General features: G+C 43.3%; 1 protein-coding gene across 2 annotated transcripts in view; it reads right to left on the reverse strand.

Moving 5' to 3' along the window:
* LOC139745885 (uncharacterized) overlaps positions 1–16,980 on the reverse strand; it is a 21,412-nt gene extending 4,432 nt beyond the window's left edge. The window contains exons 1-7 of one of the 2 annotated variants that reach the window (XM_071656544.1): positions 16,337–16,980; positions 10,654–10,827; positions 7,227–7,335; positions 5,975–6,076; positions 4,543–4,606; positions 2,425–2,484; positions 1–419 (exon numbers count right to left, since the gene is read on the reverse strand). The exon at positions 1–419 is cut by the window's left edge and continues 4,432 nt beyond it. In XM_071656544.1, the coding sequence (XP_071512645.1) occupies positions 1–419; positions 2,425–2,484; positions 4,543–4,606; positions 5,975–6,076; positions 7,227–7,335; positions 10,654–10,827; positions 16,337–16,589 (1,181 nt within the window). In that variant the 5' untranslated portion in view covers positions 16,590–16,980. Of the gene's footprint in view, positions 420–2,424; positions 2,488–4,542; positions 4,607–5,974; positions 6,077–7,226; positions 7,336–10,653; positions 10,828–16,336 lie in introns of both variants that reach the window. The other variant, XM_071656535.1, reaches the window with a different exon arrangement.

The following is a 16,980-nucleotide window of genomic DNA, read 5'->3' on the forward strand; positions in this document are numbered from 1 at the left end:
GGCAGGCACAGCTGACATCGCTCGTGAGCACAGCTCCCTGACGAGCCCGCAACAGACCCGTCCTCGCTATCACCAGTCTCCGAGGGTGTCTGGAAATTAGTCGTTTCCGGAGGCGCGTCCACCTTGAGCGAGAACACTTGATAACGAAGAGATCTGGCTGCCAGAGGGTTCCCTGTAGCTGGCTCTGATACAGCGGCAGGAGCAGGATCGTCAGCAGCAGGCAAGGTGCTGGTGGTGCTGACGTTTGTTATGGTGGTTGTAACTGAGGAAAAGCTCGAGTTGTCCTCCCCAGCAGAACTGCCTCCAGACACGGTGCGAGATCGACGTTGACGGTTGCTGCTCGTGGCTGAGGCCCCGCCTACGTCTTCGTCAGGACTAACGCCGGGGTTCTGGTCGCTGGGGGTGGACCCGTCGTATACCTGAAGGCAAAGTCTGTGTTAGACCCCTTCCACTTAGGAAAAAGGAGAGAGAATGAAATTAAATCATCAGGACCGTCGGCAATATTAGCTGTAGAGTCAGATAATTATTGTTCCTCCGATCTGGTAATAGTTTTATAGGAGAGTAAACACCTTTGTGGGGGGAATGGAATCTTCTCAAGATTTGTAGAGACAGTTGGGAAGCTCACCAGACGTGAACCAGAACCCTTCCGTCCCCTCACTTCTTCAGGAAAGTTTTGCACCTACGACGCACCTGGATGACTGATCTAGGGAGCCACCTGATCCGGCTGACTTCACCCTGGAAATTCAGATGACCTGATCTAACGACCACGGGAGACTTATCAACGTCCTCGAACGTATCCCGCAGATGGATGTACGCTACGCTGAAGATCCATCTACTACTGATGATTGCTCTGGACAAACACCTAACGGGAGTGATTCATCTAAAAGAAAAAAAAGATACAAAAAAATCTAACGTATTAAAAATCCTCAAGAATTACGTAGTTTGCATAATTAGAGAACGAGAGATTCATCTTTATGACCGTCTCCTGTGGTGCCTCATCCGATATGATTAAAGGGATATGATTAAAGACTCATTTGAGCAGAAATTCTCTCACAGATACAGTCGCTCATCCGACCTTGCGTTCATTCTGATGCTCAGTTGATCCTCAGAAATATTCTGGAGACCAGATATTTCTACGTGGGTCAAAAGACTCGCTGGACCTAGATGAATATATTTTGGAAGACGAGTTTTTCCTGATTGGTTCAAAAGATTTACTGGACTTGGATGAATAATATTCTAAAGGAAGAATATTTCTGCATGGTTCAAAAGATTCACTGGACCTGGATGAACAATGTTATGCAAGACGAATTTTCCAGGATGTCTTAAAAGATTCACTAGGACTTGGTTGAATAATATTCTTATGGACGAACTTTTCTGGATAATTCAAAAGACTCACTAGACTTGGATGAATAATAATCTATGGGACGAATCTTTCTGGATAATTCAAAAGACATAAAGGACACAGATGAACAGTATTCTATAGGACGAATTTTTCTGGACGATTCAAAAGATCTGACAGACCTGGATGAATAATATTCTAAAGGACGAATTTTCCTGGATGATTCAAAAGATTCTAAGGACTCGTATGATTAACTCAACAGATTAAACCGATTTTGATGGTATTTCGCTTCTTGTCTCACTGCCTTTAATTAACTAGTGAGATACTTTACTTGGGATGTAGGATTCTGGTAACTCCATCTGTGGCCATTACGGCTCATATTTCACCATTAATCACCTCTCCAGAGGCTCGACCTGCCCTGCGTTATAATTACCCTGTTATAACTAACTCTAGGTAATTACCCTGGCGGTTAGCATTCACCTAGGTAATTACCCTAGGGGCTGTCATTTACCTACGACCGTCATTTATCTGAGTAATTACAATGTTGGTTGTCATTTGCCTGAGTGATTACCTTGGACTCTGTCATTTATCTGAGTAATTACGATGTTGGTTGTCATTTGCCTGAGTGATTACCTTGGACTCTGTCATTTATCTGAGTAATTATCCTGGCGACTGCCATTCATCTGAGTGATTACCTTAGCGACTATCATTTACCTGTCTAATTGCCCTAATGTCATTTACTTGATAATATCCTTGATGAGTGTCATTTGCCCGACTAATTATCCTAAAGTGTCATCTAAGTGATTACCCAGGTGACTGTCACTTACCTGATTAATGTCCCTGACGAGTATCATTTGCCCAAGTAATTATCCTGATGAGTGTCACTGACCTGAGTAATTACCCCGGGCGACAGTTACTGACATGAGTAATTACCTAGGAGACCATCAATGACCTCATTAATTGCTCTGACCAATGTTACTTACCTTATAGGTGACCGAATAATCATCTTGAGGGTCATTACCTGAGTAATTACCCCGGCGACTGCCACATCGACCTGGGCAATGAGTTGTGTGTGGGAGACTCACCTGATTAGCATAATGGGCCTGGATGGTGAACGCTGGCGTCTTGTCGTTGGAGCTACGACGCTGCTGTGGGAGAGAGTCATACCATGAGTCGTGCTCATACCATGAAAAAAAAATAATTGATACTGAAATGGTGACTACCGACCATAGATGGTCTCTAGCCATTGTGGTCTCATGGTCGTTCGTGAGTGATAGACCCTACTGACCCACAGATGGCCTCTAGCCATTGTAATACATGGTCTCTAGCCATTGTAGCCTGATGGTCGTGTGTGGGTGATAGACCCTACTGACCCACAGATGGTCTCTAGCCATTGTAATACATGGTCTCTAGCCATTGTAGCCTGATGGTCGTGTGTGGGTGATAGATCCTACTGACCCACAGATGGTCTCTAACTATTGTAGCCTGATGGTCGTGTGTGGGTGATAGATCCTACTGACCCACAGATGGTCTCTAGCCATTGTAATACATGGTCTCTAGCCATTGTAGCCTGATGGTCGTGTGTGGGTGATAGATCCTACTGACCCACAGATGGTCTCTAGCCATTGTGGCCTGGTGGTCGTTCGTGGTTGATAGATCCTATAAAGGGATGTTGATATTAAGTGTGAGGGTTATATTTTTCTCACTGATGTGTAAGAGAGACGACATCAGCACTCTACGGAGGATTCACATATACATATGTCGTGTTAATACAGGAAAGCGCAACCTCCTCGAAGGCTGAGGTTGGGGTGTCTGAATTTGTGTGGATGTGACCAAGATGGGAAAGAAGGAGAGACAAGCAGTACGTATGAGGAAAGAACCCTGGATGAACGTTCTGGATCTGAGGGAAATAAAGCTCGAGGGTATAGGAATATTTTTGGAGCAAAGTCAGTGGGTGATGAGAGAACAAGAGCTAAGGAGGACTAACACTTTTCCTAAAGCAGGAGTTGTGGGAGTGTGTGATTAGAGTGTAAGGAAGTAATTTCTACAATGATGTGGGTAAAACTGAAAGTGGATGGCGAGAGATGGGTAATTAGTTGTGTTTTTTACCTGACCAGAAGAAAGATCATGAGGGGCAAGTGTTTAGGGAGCAGCTAAGTGAATGTGTCAGCAGTTTTGATGCAAGAGCCCAGGTATTAGTGATGGGTAATTCAAAAGAAAAGGTGAGTGATGTGGCAGATGTGGGTATAATTAAGAGACATGAGGTATTCAGTGTTATGTATGGAAAAGGTGAATAACTTGTGGAGTTGCGTGATGGAAAAGGACTTTTGATTGGAAATACCTGGTTTAAAAAGAGGGACATACACAAGTATACGAATGTGAGTAGGAAAGATGATCAGCGGCCATTACTGGATAACATATCAATTGATAGGATGTAAAAGAGAGACCTATGGGTGAAAAATTTACTGAGAGGGGCAGTTGGTGGGATGTCTGATCAATATCTTGCGAAGGCGAAGTGAATATTTCTAGAGGTTTTCGGAAAAGAGGAAACAGGTTGAAAGAGACTGTTGAGAGTGAGTGAGCTTGACAGCAGACTTGTGTGAAGAAATACCAGGAAAGACTGAGTGTAGAATGGCAAAAGGTGAGGGTAAATGAATCAAAAGGAGTGGGTGAAGAATGTGAGGCATTTTGCGAAGCAGTTCTGGTATGTGCAAGAGATGTATGTGGCATACGAAAGGTGGGAGGTGGGCAGATTAGAAAGGGTAGTGAGTGGTGGAATGAAATAGTAAGATTGCTTGTGAAAGAGAAAACTGAGGCGTTTGGACGGTATTTACAGGGAAGGAGAGCAGATGATTGGAGGATGTATGCGAGAAAGCGGTAGGGGGTCAAGAGGAAGATGCAGGGGTTGAAAAAAGAGGGCAAATGAGAATTGGGTTAGAGAGTATCAGTAAACTTTACGGAGGCTAAGATGTTTTTGGAAGGAGGTAAATAAAGTGCGAAAAACAAGAGAATAATTAGGAACATCAGTGAAGGAGGCAAAAAGGGAAATAACAGGTAGTGATGAAGTGAAGAGGAGATGGAGCGAGTATTTTGATGGACTACGCAATGTCTTTGATAATAGAGTGGCAGATGTCGGGTGTTTGGGTCGAGGTGTTATGCGGAGGGAGTCATGGCGAGTGGTTTTGTGAAGACCAAGTACTCACCTCAGCCCCTCGGTTTCCAGGACAGAAGCCACAGCCCCACGGTTCCGGTCTCCTCCAAGGTGGACTGTGGCGATGGGGGAGAGAAGGAACACAGACGTTAATCCTCGCAAATCACTGCTTTAAGTGTGGGAGAAGAAGAAGATGGCTCGTCTCCTTAAACAAGCTGAATAATTTGTGACAAATAAACGATAATTCTTCCAAAATTCGTGAATGCTTCCCCTTGTCTCTTTTCTCTTTTCATAATCCTTTCTATGTTTCAATTAAGGTCCGACCATGATGTGGACTTTAATTCGTGACTGGAGACTCCAACGTCAAGAGAGAGAGAGAGAGAGAGAGAAAAAAAAAAATAACCTACCGATAAAATCAGTGAAAATATATGGATTTTTCACTTTCTGATTCTCAAACAATTTCTACTAAGGATGAACAATGAATTTGCACTGCCTCCTGTTGGATTACAGGATACGCCTACGATAAGAGATACGTCCAATGTACTCTTGCCATCACTAGTTGACCTAGGAACATACATGCATTGATAAGCATAACAATCTAGCATACAGAAATGAATGATCCTGAGATAGCACGTAACCTACATCGTGAATAAATGAAAATATATCACCTACATGTTCTCTGCACACACACACACACACACATACCAGCAGCTCACACGGAAGGCTACAACACTGTTTTACATAGACGACGCTTATTTATTATAAAGGAGAGAATATTGAAACTTCCTTGTTCGTATATACAATTCATCTTAAGAGACGACCTTGGAAATAAGTAATTATCAAATGTGTGTATACTTTTGTGATATGTTTGTCAACTTCATCGTGTGTATATCCCATGCCCGACTATGGCCAAGCGTACGGCCTGTACTACATGATACATGTACCACGTAGTGAATGCCAAGACTATAAACACCTTCAAATTTCATTTAGACAAATATTTCTTCAAAAATTCAGGTATACTCTGAGAAAAACGCCAGAAATATACTGTATAAGCGACAGCGGTAACGGGGGCACGAGAAGGATAATGTGCGGCGGTGCGGAGTCGGCGATAGCTTAAAAAAACTGCTGAGCGGAATTACATTTTCTTGTCAAGTTAGAATCCTTTTCCTTTTTTTATTTCTTTTTACCAGTCGTGGGCCAATCAGGCCTCCTGTTGTCTGTCTTTCTCATGTAGACTTATGTAAACACTCACTCTGATTTCTCCCCATCTGTTTTACTTACGTTCCTTTCTGTTACTTCATCATCTGTGCTCAAGAAAGAGATTAAAAACCCAGTCATCAACCTTTTTTTCATATTCTTTTTTTTTGTACTTAGACTTATGATCTAAAAGTAGAACAAGGATCAAACAGTGGAAGGGTGTCACAAACGATTAGAATTGGACGACACTGGAAGGGGTGAAGACTGCAGGTTAGTGAGGGACTTACTCCTTGTAGCAGTTCCATGTGGTCAGACACAAGGCGAAGACCAAGATGAATCCTATGCCGAAGAGCGCCATCTTGAAGATCCAGTTTGAGTTGGACATCATGCTGTGGAGATATGGGGGCGGCTCGGTGAAGATGCTTCGAGGTGTTGCAAGGGGATATGGTGATCAAATTGTGAATATGCTCGGTGCAAGAATCATGAGTGGTGGCACATCCACTGATAAAGCTTTATGAGGTTATACATCCATTGATAAAAACGTATGAGGTCACACATCCACTGATAAAGACTTATGACGTCACACATCCGCTGACAAAGACTTAGGAGGTCACACATCCACTGATAAAGACTTAGGAGGTCACACATCCACTGATAAAGACTTAGGAGGTCACACATCAACTGATAAAGAATTATGAGGTTACACATCCACTGATAGAGACTTATGAGGTCACACATCAACTGATAAAGAATTATGAGGTCACACATCCACTGATAAAGACTTATGAGGCTACACATCCATTGATAAACACTCAAGAGGTTATACATCCATTGATAAAGATTTATGTGGTTACACAACAACTGATAAAGACATGAGGTCACACATCCACTGATAAAGACTTATGAGGTCAAACATCCACTGATAAAGACTTAGGAAGTCACACATCCACTGATAAAGAATTATGAGGTTACACATCCACTGATAATGACTTATGAGAATTTCTTCGTCTTGAAGTGAGGAACTTGAGTAAGACGAACATCAACACAAGTAAGACAGTACAGAACACAGAAAAAAATTCATCTACTGTGATATGTTTTAAGGTTTATACCACTTACTACTATTGTTAGGTTTATATTACCTGCTATTGTGACCTCAAATAATTCTAGTGGAAAGCTCATCCAACAGATCCAACGCACAGAGACACAAACACCAACAAAAAGGGAGGAACCCTAGCGATTTTGAGACTCAGGAGTACTTCAGTCTGAGCGCCTGCTGCCTCCCCTCTACCAGACTGGACGCGGGGTACTGCAGGATGGGTGTCCGCTGCCAGGGGCGTACTAGTGCAGGGTGGGTGTCCGCTTCCAGAGAAGCTGGTCGTGGGAGGGGGGTTACTGCAGGGCGGGGCGCCTGCTACCAGAAGTTCTGGGCGCAGGGAGCTGCTGCGGAGTAAGTGCCCGCTCTTAGGGACTCTGGACGCGCGGGGTACTTAGTACAAGGCGGGTGATCACACCTGCGGCCCTTGCCTTCGTCTTACTAACCAGATGTTGTTGTCGTTCTCGCCGCGTGGGCAGTGGCAGTAGCCGTCGCTCCAACAATTGCCGGGGAAGTCACAGGCAAGACTGGAGTTGCACGAGGAACCCAGCACACCTGTGAGTCGTGGTTGATCAGTAAGGGTTTCACACCAGTGCAACAAGCAACTAAAACATAAATATTAGGTTCAAGGCAACTAAAGGTGTAGGATTTAATACCAGTGCATCAAGCAACTAAAACAGTAATATTACGATGAATTCCTTTTCAGTTATAGATTCATTTAGCTATGGCCAGTTTAAAAGATTGTCGTTAATGTAGTTTTAACATTATTGTACCGTGTGAATTTCAGACGAATATGTTTGCTAGATACTGACGCCAGCAAAGCCCATGTTTCACACGATATCAAAGACTAGTGTCCTGAGAAACATGCAGAGAGTCTCGAGCCAGATTATTGTAAAGGTAATAAGCTTTCACTGTCCATCAGTGCCTTACCTAACTCCACGGAATTTACATACACACACACACACACACACACACACACAAACATATATACATATATATATATATATATATATATATATATATATATATATATATATATATATATATATATATATTTTTTTTTTTATACTTTGTCGCTGTCTCCCGCGTTTGCGAGGTAGCGCAAGGAAACAGACGAAAGAAATGGCCCACCCCCCCCCCATACACATGTATATACATACGTCCACACACGCAAATATACATACCTACACAGCTTTCCATGGTTTACCCCAGACGCTTCACATGCCTTGATTCAATCCACTGACAGCACGTCAACCCCGGTATACCACATCGCTCCAATTCACTTTATTCCTTGCCCTCCTTTCACCCTCCTGCATGTTCAGGCCCCGATCACACAAAATCTTTTTCACTCCATCTTTCCACCTCCACTTTGGTCTCCCTCTTCTCCTTGCTCCCTCCACCTCCGACACATATATCCTCTTGGTCAATCTTTCCTCACTCATCCTCTCCATGTGCCCAAACCACTTCAAAACACCCTCTTCTGCTCTCTCAACCACGCTCTTTTTATTTCCACACATCTCTCTTACCCTTACGTTACTCACTCGATCAAACCACCTCACACCACACATTGTCCTCAAACATCTCATATATATATATATATATATATACACACAAGTATATACATAAACGCCCACACACGCACATATATACATATACATTTCAACGTATACATACATACATACACAGACAAAGATACAAATGTACATATTCATACATGCTGCCTTCATCCATTCTTGTCGCCACCCCGCCACGCATGAAAACGGCACCCCACTCCCCCCGCGTGCGCGCGAGGTAGCGCTAGGAAAAGACAACAAAGTCCACATTCGTTCACACTCAGTTCTCTTTGTCAATCTTTCCTCACTCATTCTCTCCATGTGAACAAACCATTTCAATACACCCTTTTCTGCTCTCTCAACCACACTCTTTTTTTTTTTTTACCATACGTCTCTCTTATCCTTTCATTACTTACTCGATCAAACCACCACACACCACATATTGTCCTCAAAGATCTCATTTCCAGCAAATTCATTCTCCTCCGCACAACCCTATCTATAGTCCACGCCTCGCAACCATATACCATTATTGGAACCACTATTCCTTCAAACATACCCATTTTTGCTTTCCGAAATAATGTTCTCGCCCTCCATACATTTTTCAACGCTCCCAGAACTTTCGCCCCCTCCCCCACCCTGTGACTCACTTCTGCTTCCATGGTTCCATCCGCTGCCAAATCCACTCCCAGATATCTAAAACACTTCACTTCCTCCAGTTTTTCTCCATTCAAACTTACCTCCCAACTGTCTCGTCCCTCATCTCTACTGTACCTAATAGCCTTGCTCTTATTCACATTTACTCTCAGCTTTCTTCTTTCACACACTTTACCAAACTCAGTCACCAACTTCAGCAGTTTCTCATCTGAATCAGCCACCAGCGCCGTATCATCAGCGAACAACAATTGACTCACTTCCCAAGCCCTCTCATCCACAACAGACTGCATACCTGCCCCCCTCTCCAAAACTCTTGCATTCATCTCCCTACCAGCCCCATCCATAAACAATTTAAACTACCATGGAGACATCACACACACACACCTGCCGCAAATCGACATTCACTGATAACCAATCACTGTCCTCTCTTACTACTCGTACACATGCCTTACATCCTTAATAAAAACTTTTCACTGCTGCTAGCAATTTGCCTCCCACACCATATACTCTTACTACCTTCCGCAGAGCATCTCTATCAACTCTATCACATGCCTTCTCCAGATCCATAAATGGTATATACAAATCCATTCTTTTTTCTAAGTTTTTCTCACATACATTCTTCAAAGCAAACACCTGATCCACATATCATCTACCACTTCTGAAACCACAAGTGGTATATATATATATATATATATATATATATATATATATATATATATATATATATATATATATATATATATATATATGTATATACATATATTTGTCATACTATTCGCCATTTCCCGCGTTAACGAGGTAGCGTTAAGAACAGAGGACTGGGCCTTTGAGGGAATATTCTCACCTGATCCCCTTCTCTGTTCCTTCTTTTGGAAAATTGAAAAAAAAAAAAGAGGGGAGGATTTCCAGCCCCCCGCTCCCTCCTTTTTAGTCGCCTTTTACGACACGCAGGGAATACGTGGGAAGTATTCTTTCTCCCCTATCCTTATATATATATATATATATATATATATATATATATATATATATATATATATATATATATATATATGTTGGAAATCAGCATAATTAAATCTTCGCCACATCTGTAAAGCAAGTCTCTGTCTGTGCATTTCCAGGGTTCGTTCCCTCTACCATGATCATCTACCAGTGCCGCGTGTATGCATTATACCACCACACACACCTGCTTCCCTTCACCACATCCGCCCAAACGAAACACCTGTCCCAAAACAAACACTCATCCATGCGCGACACACCACAGGTAAGCCAAGCCAAGCCAAGCCTAGCACAGCCTATCCTCAACACCTCACACTTGTAGCCTACTTGACTCACCACAGGTGCCCAGCCTAGCCTAGTCCAGCCTATCCTCAACATCTCACACTTGTAGCCTACTTGACCCACCACAGGTGCCCAGCCTAGCCTAGTCCAGCCTATCCTCAACACCTCACACTTGTAGCCTACTTGACTCACCACAGGTGCCCAGCCTAGCCTAGTCCAGCCTATCCTCAACATCTCACACTTGTAGCCTACTTGACCCACCACAGGTGCCCAGCCTAGCCTAGTCCAGCCTATCCTCAACACCTCACACTTGTAGCCTACTTGACTCACCACAGGTGCCAAGCCTAGTCCAGCCCAACCCCTAACACTTGTTGCCTACTTGACTCACCACAGGTGCCGCACTGGAAGACATACTTGGCGGTCCAGATGCTAGAGGCTTCGTAGTGGTAGATCCAGCAGAAGGGCGGGGCGCACGTGCACTGGCCCGCCCGGCACTCCAGCAGTGGGTCTGTGTACTGCCAACAGTCACGGTAGTCATTGCAGTGTAGAGGTGGCAACTTCACTGTAGAGGGGTGGCTATTAGTATACTGTCTCGTGGTGATGGGGTATACTGTCGGGTAATGGTGGGGGTATACTGTCTGGTAGTGATGGGGTATACTGTCTGGTTGTGAAAGGGTATACTGTCAGGTGGTGATGGGGAATACTATCTGATGGTGATGGGGTATACTGTTTGGTGGTGATGGGGTATACTGTCTAGGTGGTGATGAGGTATACTGTCTGGTGGTTATGGGGTGTATTGTCTGGTGGTGATGGGGTATACTGTCTGGTGGTTATGGGGTATGCTGTCTAGTGGTGATGGGGTATACTGTCTAGTAATGATTATACTATTAGGTCTTAATGGAATATACTGTCATTGGGTGATGGGGTATGCTGTTAGATGATGGGGTATGCTGTCAGCTGGTGATGGGGTATACTATCAGGTGGTGATGAGGTATACTATCAGGTGGTGATGGGGTATACTGTCAGGTGGTGATGGGGTATACTGTCAGGTGGTGTTGGGGTATACTGTCAAATGGTGCTGGGGTATATGTCAAGTGGTAATGGGGTATACTACTATCAGATGGTAATGGGGTATACCATCAGGTGTTGTTGGGGTATACTATCAGGTGGTGACGGGAATACCGTCAGGTGGTGATGGGGTAAACTATCAGGTGGTGATCGGGGTATACTATCAGGTGGTGATCGGGGTATACTATCAGGTGGTGATGGGGGTATAATATCAGGTGGTGATCGGGGTATACTATCAGGTGGTGATGGGGGTATACTATCAGATGGTGATGGGGTATAGTATCAGGTGGTGATCGGGGTATACTATCAGATGGTGATGGGGGTATACTATCAGATGGTGATGGGGGTATACTATCAGGTGGTGATGGGGGTAAACTATCAGGTGGTGATCGGGGTATACTATCAGGTGGTGATCGGGGTGTACTATCAGATGGTGATGGGGGTATACTATCAGATGGTGATGTGGGTATACTATCAGGTGGTGATGGGGGTATACTATCAGGTGGTGATGGGGGTATATCTGTTGATAAAACTGAAGAAAGCGCAAACAGGGAAGCAACACTTTATCAGATAAAAATCCTTTGTGGGGTGTTACCGTACTCCTCCTGCTGGAAGGTGCACCGCGAGTGAAAAAAAAAAGTCACTGTTAAAGAGGCTGCATAATCGCCAGTTGACGATAGGCAGCACAGTCTCATCAAAGAAGCTTTCGCTTCAAAGGAGTCCATTCTGTCCCTGCTACTGGGTGCAGCGCAGCCTTGGAATCGCAGACGCCCCTAGATATGGGGTCTTGAGGTTGTACAATAATAATAATAATGATACTACTACTAATAATAATAATAATAACAATAATAACAATTATGATAACAAAAATAACAAACCACTTTGTACCTACAAAGGCGTCCAACATGGCGCCCTGGAGATAACCCGTTTAATCAGCTGATCAAAGGTAAACAAAGATGGCGCACATGATATACTAAATGTACAGTAACATTGCATGTTCTATAATGACCTAAGATATATACTGATCGCACAATGGACGGAAACAAGAAAAACTGCTCCATGAGGATGACAATAATTACAGTGATAACAGCATTGATTGCTGGGTTAATTGCTAACACAGAACTTGAAAACAGTGTAGCACAATAACTACTACATTATAATACATATCAATAATAATATATGATTAGAGCTTGATTGAAAATGTGATAAAGCACGTCTAGGAAAAGACTATGGATAACTACTGAAAAGAAAATGGTCGAAAAAAGCGACGAAACTTACCGATAACAAAGCATACTTAAACAAATGAGCATCAGGTTAAACGGGGAACCGTGTGACGCCCTGACAAGCAATACTGAAAACTGTAATTATCATATAAATGGGATTTGGGGGACCTTAGTATATACATTAGTTATAGTAAAATCAATCCTGTGAGAAAATGTTTGTGATACGGTCAACGTGTACATGATTGCATCGAAGCAGAGAATGAATATAAAAAAGAGACGAATAAATATATGACTACGTGGTACATGTAGTCAAGAAACAGTAAAGGCAAAGGAATATGTAGAAAAAGAAAGCACTAAATGTTGTCAAGAAAAAGTAAAGGTATGGAATAGGTAGAAGATAATAAAGTTGAAGATAAATGGAAGGAAATTTGATAGATAACGAAGAAGATAATAGTATCATACTGAGATGAAAATGTAAAAGATTAAAAAGCTAAAAGGTAAAGAAAAATTAAATTCATGATTAGAAAATGTTAAAAAAAGGAAAAGAAATGCCTTTAGTGCTGGATTCCCCCTGTCCTAGAGGCACAGACGCACTATAAGTAAACAATGACGCATCAACAGGATTATTGTGTTTTTAGGTAAGTTTTTTAGGTTTCAGAAAAACTGTCTCGTTGTATTGAAGTACATATTCTAATATTAGGATATTTCATTGTGAACAGAACTGAATGACTGATAAGCGTAAGCAAAAAGATCCTGGGGGGTGGGGTGTATTCAGAAAAAACGGGTAAAAGGGGATACTTGACTGGCACAAGTACCTAAGCGGGAGACGTACAGATTCAGACGAGGAAAGATCTTGCATGGCGAACCAGTTGACTATCCATGAGAGAAAATGGGGGGTCTCTTAGAAGAGAGAAAATGGGGGGTCCCTTAGAAGAGAGAAAATGGGGGGTCTCTTAGAAGAGAGAAAATGGGGGGTCTCTTAGAAGAGAGAAAATGGGGGGGTCTCTTAGGCTTCCCTAGCCGCTCTTGATATTGTCCCCCAACGGAAGAGTGGCGATGGCACTGGACGAGGGAGCTATGGACCAGAGGGAGGGCTATTCAGATGGAGAGGTAGCTGCCTACACAGGGAAATGTAGGACGAAGGAAGGTAACGAGTGCGCGGTGGAATGGCGTGCCTCAGGGCTCGGGAGTTGAGGCTATTACTATTTCTGGTATACGTAGTTGATTCGCCAGACGTGTCTGATCTATACCTAAGTATGTGTTTACTACGGCAAAATATGCATGAAGGACGAATCAGCATGGATTGAAAAAAAATATGTATATCACAAAGACAAGCAAAATGATGGAATAGTCGGACCAAATGGCTTGTGGAAAAACTGGAAAACGGGGAAGTTGTGAAGATGGAAAGAACTTGGCGGAAAAAAAAAAAGATGGTGAGTATACTATCATGAGTAATAGGTTAAAAAGAGACATACAGTCAGAGAGAGACATGGGAGAGTACATCATGCCGACCTTGTTACACGAACATTGTGTTGGTGAAATGGGATTGAGTGAGAGGCAAACCACAATTTGGTGGTTGTCAAAATTACTTTCTCCCAAAAGAAACTAAAGCGACACCGAGATCACATACCAACTATATGAAGCGTAGAGCTCATTACCACAACATATACTCAAAAGAAAGTCTTACCATTATAAGAAAATGGGTTACTACTTGATACCCAAGTGTAAAGTATCCTCTTTTATTTTCTGCTCTGGAAAAAAACAAAAACAATAGAAGCACTTGCCCTCATAATGTTGTTCCCTCGTAGAAATATCTTGGAGGAATTGTTCACCGTGTTCATCACTGAAATTACCCATACTTTTTCTTAAGATGAAAACTCCAAAAAGAGACTGCAAAAAGTAAGTAGAATTCTTCAAAAGAACATTGGGCAACCCATACTTTTATCATGATCCCAGGGCTTCGATGCCTGTGTTATAGTTATCTACCTTTCTGTTTCCTAAGAATCCTATCATAACTTCCTAGTCAAATTATCTTTTGTCGTTCACGGTTCCCTTAATCTGCGGGCAACAAAAATTCCATCTTTCGTCTTTGCATCACCGGCTATTAGAAAAGAAAATACACTCCTGTCGACAGCAGCGAGCCAAAGTCTCGATGAAATCCTTCTCTGATATGTTAAGGACCTTTGACAGTATTTTTGGGATAGCTAAACAGATAGAGACCGCCTAACAGTTTCTCAGGAACAAACTCTTCTCCTGTTGCATCAAATGGTACTCTTGAGTTGGGTAGGTATCCTAGAAGCACAGAAAAGAATATAATTTTGTCAAATCTTCCCACAAACCTATAGGAACTCCACTGACTTTAAATCGTCACATAGGAGTGATCATTTGGGCTTCACTATTCATCAATTGCCAGGGTATTTAAGACCGTCAGCGTCTAATTATGACCACCTGTCAAAAAACATCAATGTCAGGTATGGATGATTCTGAGACCATACACGCTCACCACCGCATACATGACTCTTGTCCACGAATGTTTCCCCCTCACAGAGCTTGTATATTGCTATGGATCACTACTACTTAGAATATATTACCTCACTAGAGAACAGGATATGAAAGGAACATTTGGTACAAATGATGTCAAGAATATAAGAAGAATAGAAAATCCGGAGCTGTTTACACTGTCCGTTCGAGCCTTCGAAGCAGCTGATTTTCAAGCCAGCCATTGTTCATCCGCCCGTCCGTCCGTCTTCGGTCTGTACACACCGCGTACGTTCACTAACCGTACGGTGCCAGACGTACGATTACTAACCTCTTTTCCCCCCCCCCCCTCCCCAAATACAGTTACCAACAGTTCATCTACTGCCTCGTCAGGATAGAAACTGCTACCTGCTGGGGATAGACAGTTTCAGGAAAATACCTTACTTCTGGGATGGAAGTTTATGTTGGCAATATGGGTGGTACGGAGAGGGAAAATGGGGGAGTGAGTAGTTAAACCACTGAACAATCCCATCCTCCATTCAGGGCATGTGACCAAGGAGAGAGGGAGTGGTGGTGGTGAAGGAGGGTGTGGTCGTCAGGGTGGAAGGGCGTGGTGGAGTTGCTGAAGAAGGGTGTGGTAGCCCTCAAAAGAAGCGAGCAGACGAGAGCCCGAATCTGCTAATGATAATAATAATGCTAATAATAATAATAATAATAATAATAATAATAATAATAATAATAAAAATAGTACTAGAAAAACTACTTATACTACTACTATTACCACTACTACTACTACTACTGCCACTACTACTACTACTACTACTACTACTACTGCTACTACTACTACTACTACTAATAATAATAATAATAATAATAATAATCGTGTCTTTTATCATTACAATACAATTATATCATGTTGCACCAACATATGTACGTATGTCAGCGCGCTGGCACTCTGAAAGACCATGATCTGCTGATACCACACGCTAGGTCGACCTCAGAGTCTATCACTCGTATCTACCAATGGCGAGTCGGGGGCATCTTCGTCTTTCACGGCTGCACGGCAGTGCTCTCGTAAATTGAGACACGACATTAAAAAGAAATATGGAGATTAGAGAGAGAGAGAGAGAGAGAGAGAGAGAGAGAGAGAGAGAGAGAGAGAGAGAGAGAGAGAGAGAGAGCAGTGATGTCGAAGGCAAACATACGCAGCAGAAAACATGTAAGAGCTTTACGTTTTCTAACATCACACACACACACACACACACACACACACACGAATCTGAAGACTGGCTCTCTCTTTACCTTTAAGAGTTTTGTTTACGTTGGTTTCATTATGGTCACTACTGGTCTCTGAGACTGGGTACGCCTCTGACATCTGGGCCGGAGTGTGTTTCCCTCGTGGGGCGTTCGTGTGCGGAGTGAGGATCAGCTCCTGGACCACTCGTCGGTCCCTGGGCCTCACTGGTGGTGGGGGTGAGGTTTCCCTCATGGCTCCTTGCACCTGCAGGAGGCATGCCAGGGCGAGAGACACCCGCAGGAGTCCACAGAGCCTCATAGTTTTTTGTTTTTTTTTCTGTAGTTGGGTTAGCCCTGTCTCGCTGGGCGCAGGGCACGTAACAGCATTCTAGGCGAGGTAATTTTTTCCCCACCCTGTGGTGATCTACGGGGCAGTGTTCTAAGTCTGGTGATCTACCAGAGGTAGTAGCGAGGACAGTGTTCTCGTATGGTGATCTACCAGAGGCAACGAGGACAGTGTTCTCGTATGGTGATCTAACCAGAGGCAACGAGGACAGTGTTCTCGTATGGTGATCTACCAGAGGCAGCGAGGACAGTGTTCTCGTATGGTGATCTACCAGAGGTAGTAGCGAGGACAGTGTTCTCGTATGGTGACCTACCAGAGGCAGCGAGGACAGTGTTCTCGTATGGTGATCTTCCAGAGGTAGTAG

The sequence above is a fragment of the Panulirus ornatus genome, chromosome 4, assembly GCF_036320965.1.
Source record: "Panulirus ornatus isolate Po-2019 chromosome 4, ASM3632096v1, whole genome shotgun sequence".
NCBI lineage: Eukaryota > Metazoa > Arthropoda > Malacostraca > Decapoda > Palinuridae > Panulirus > Panulirus ornatus.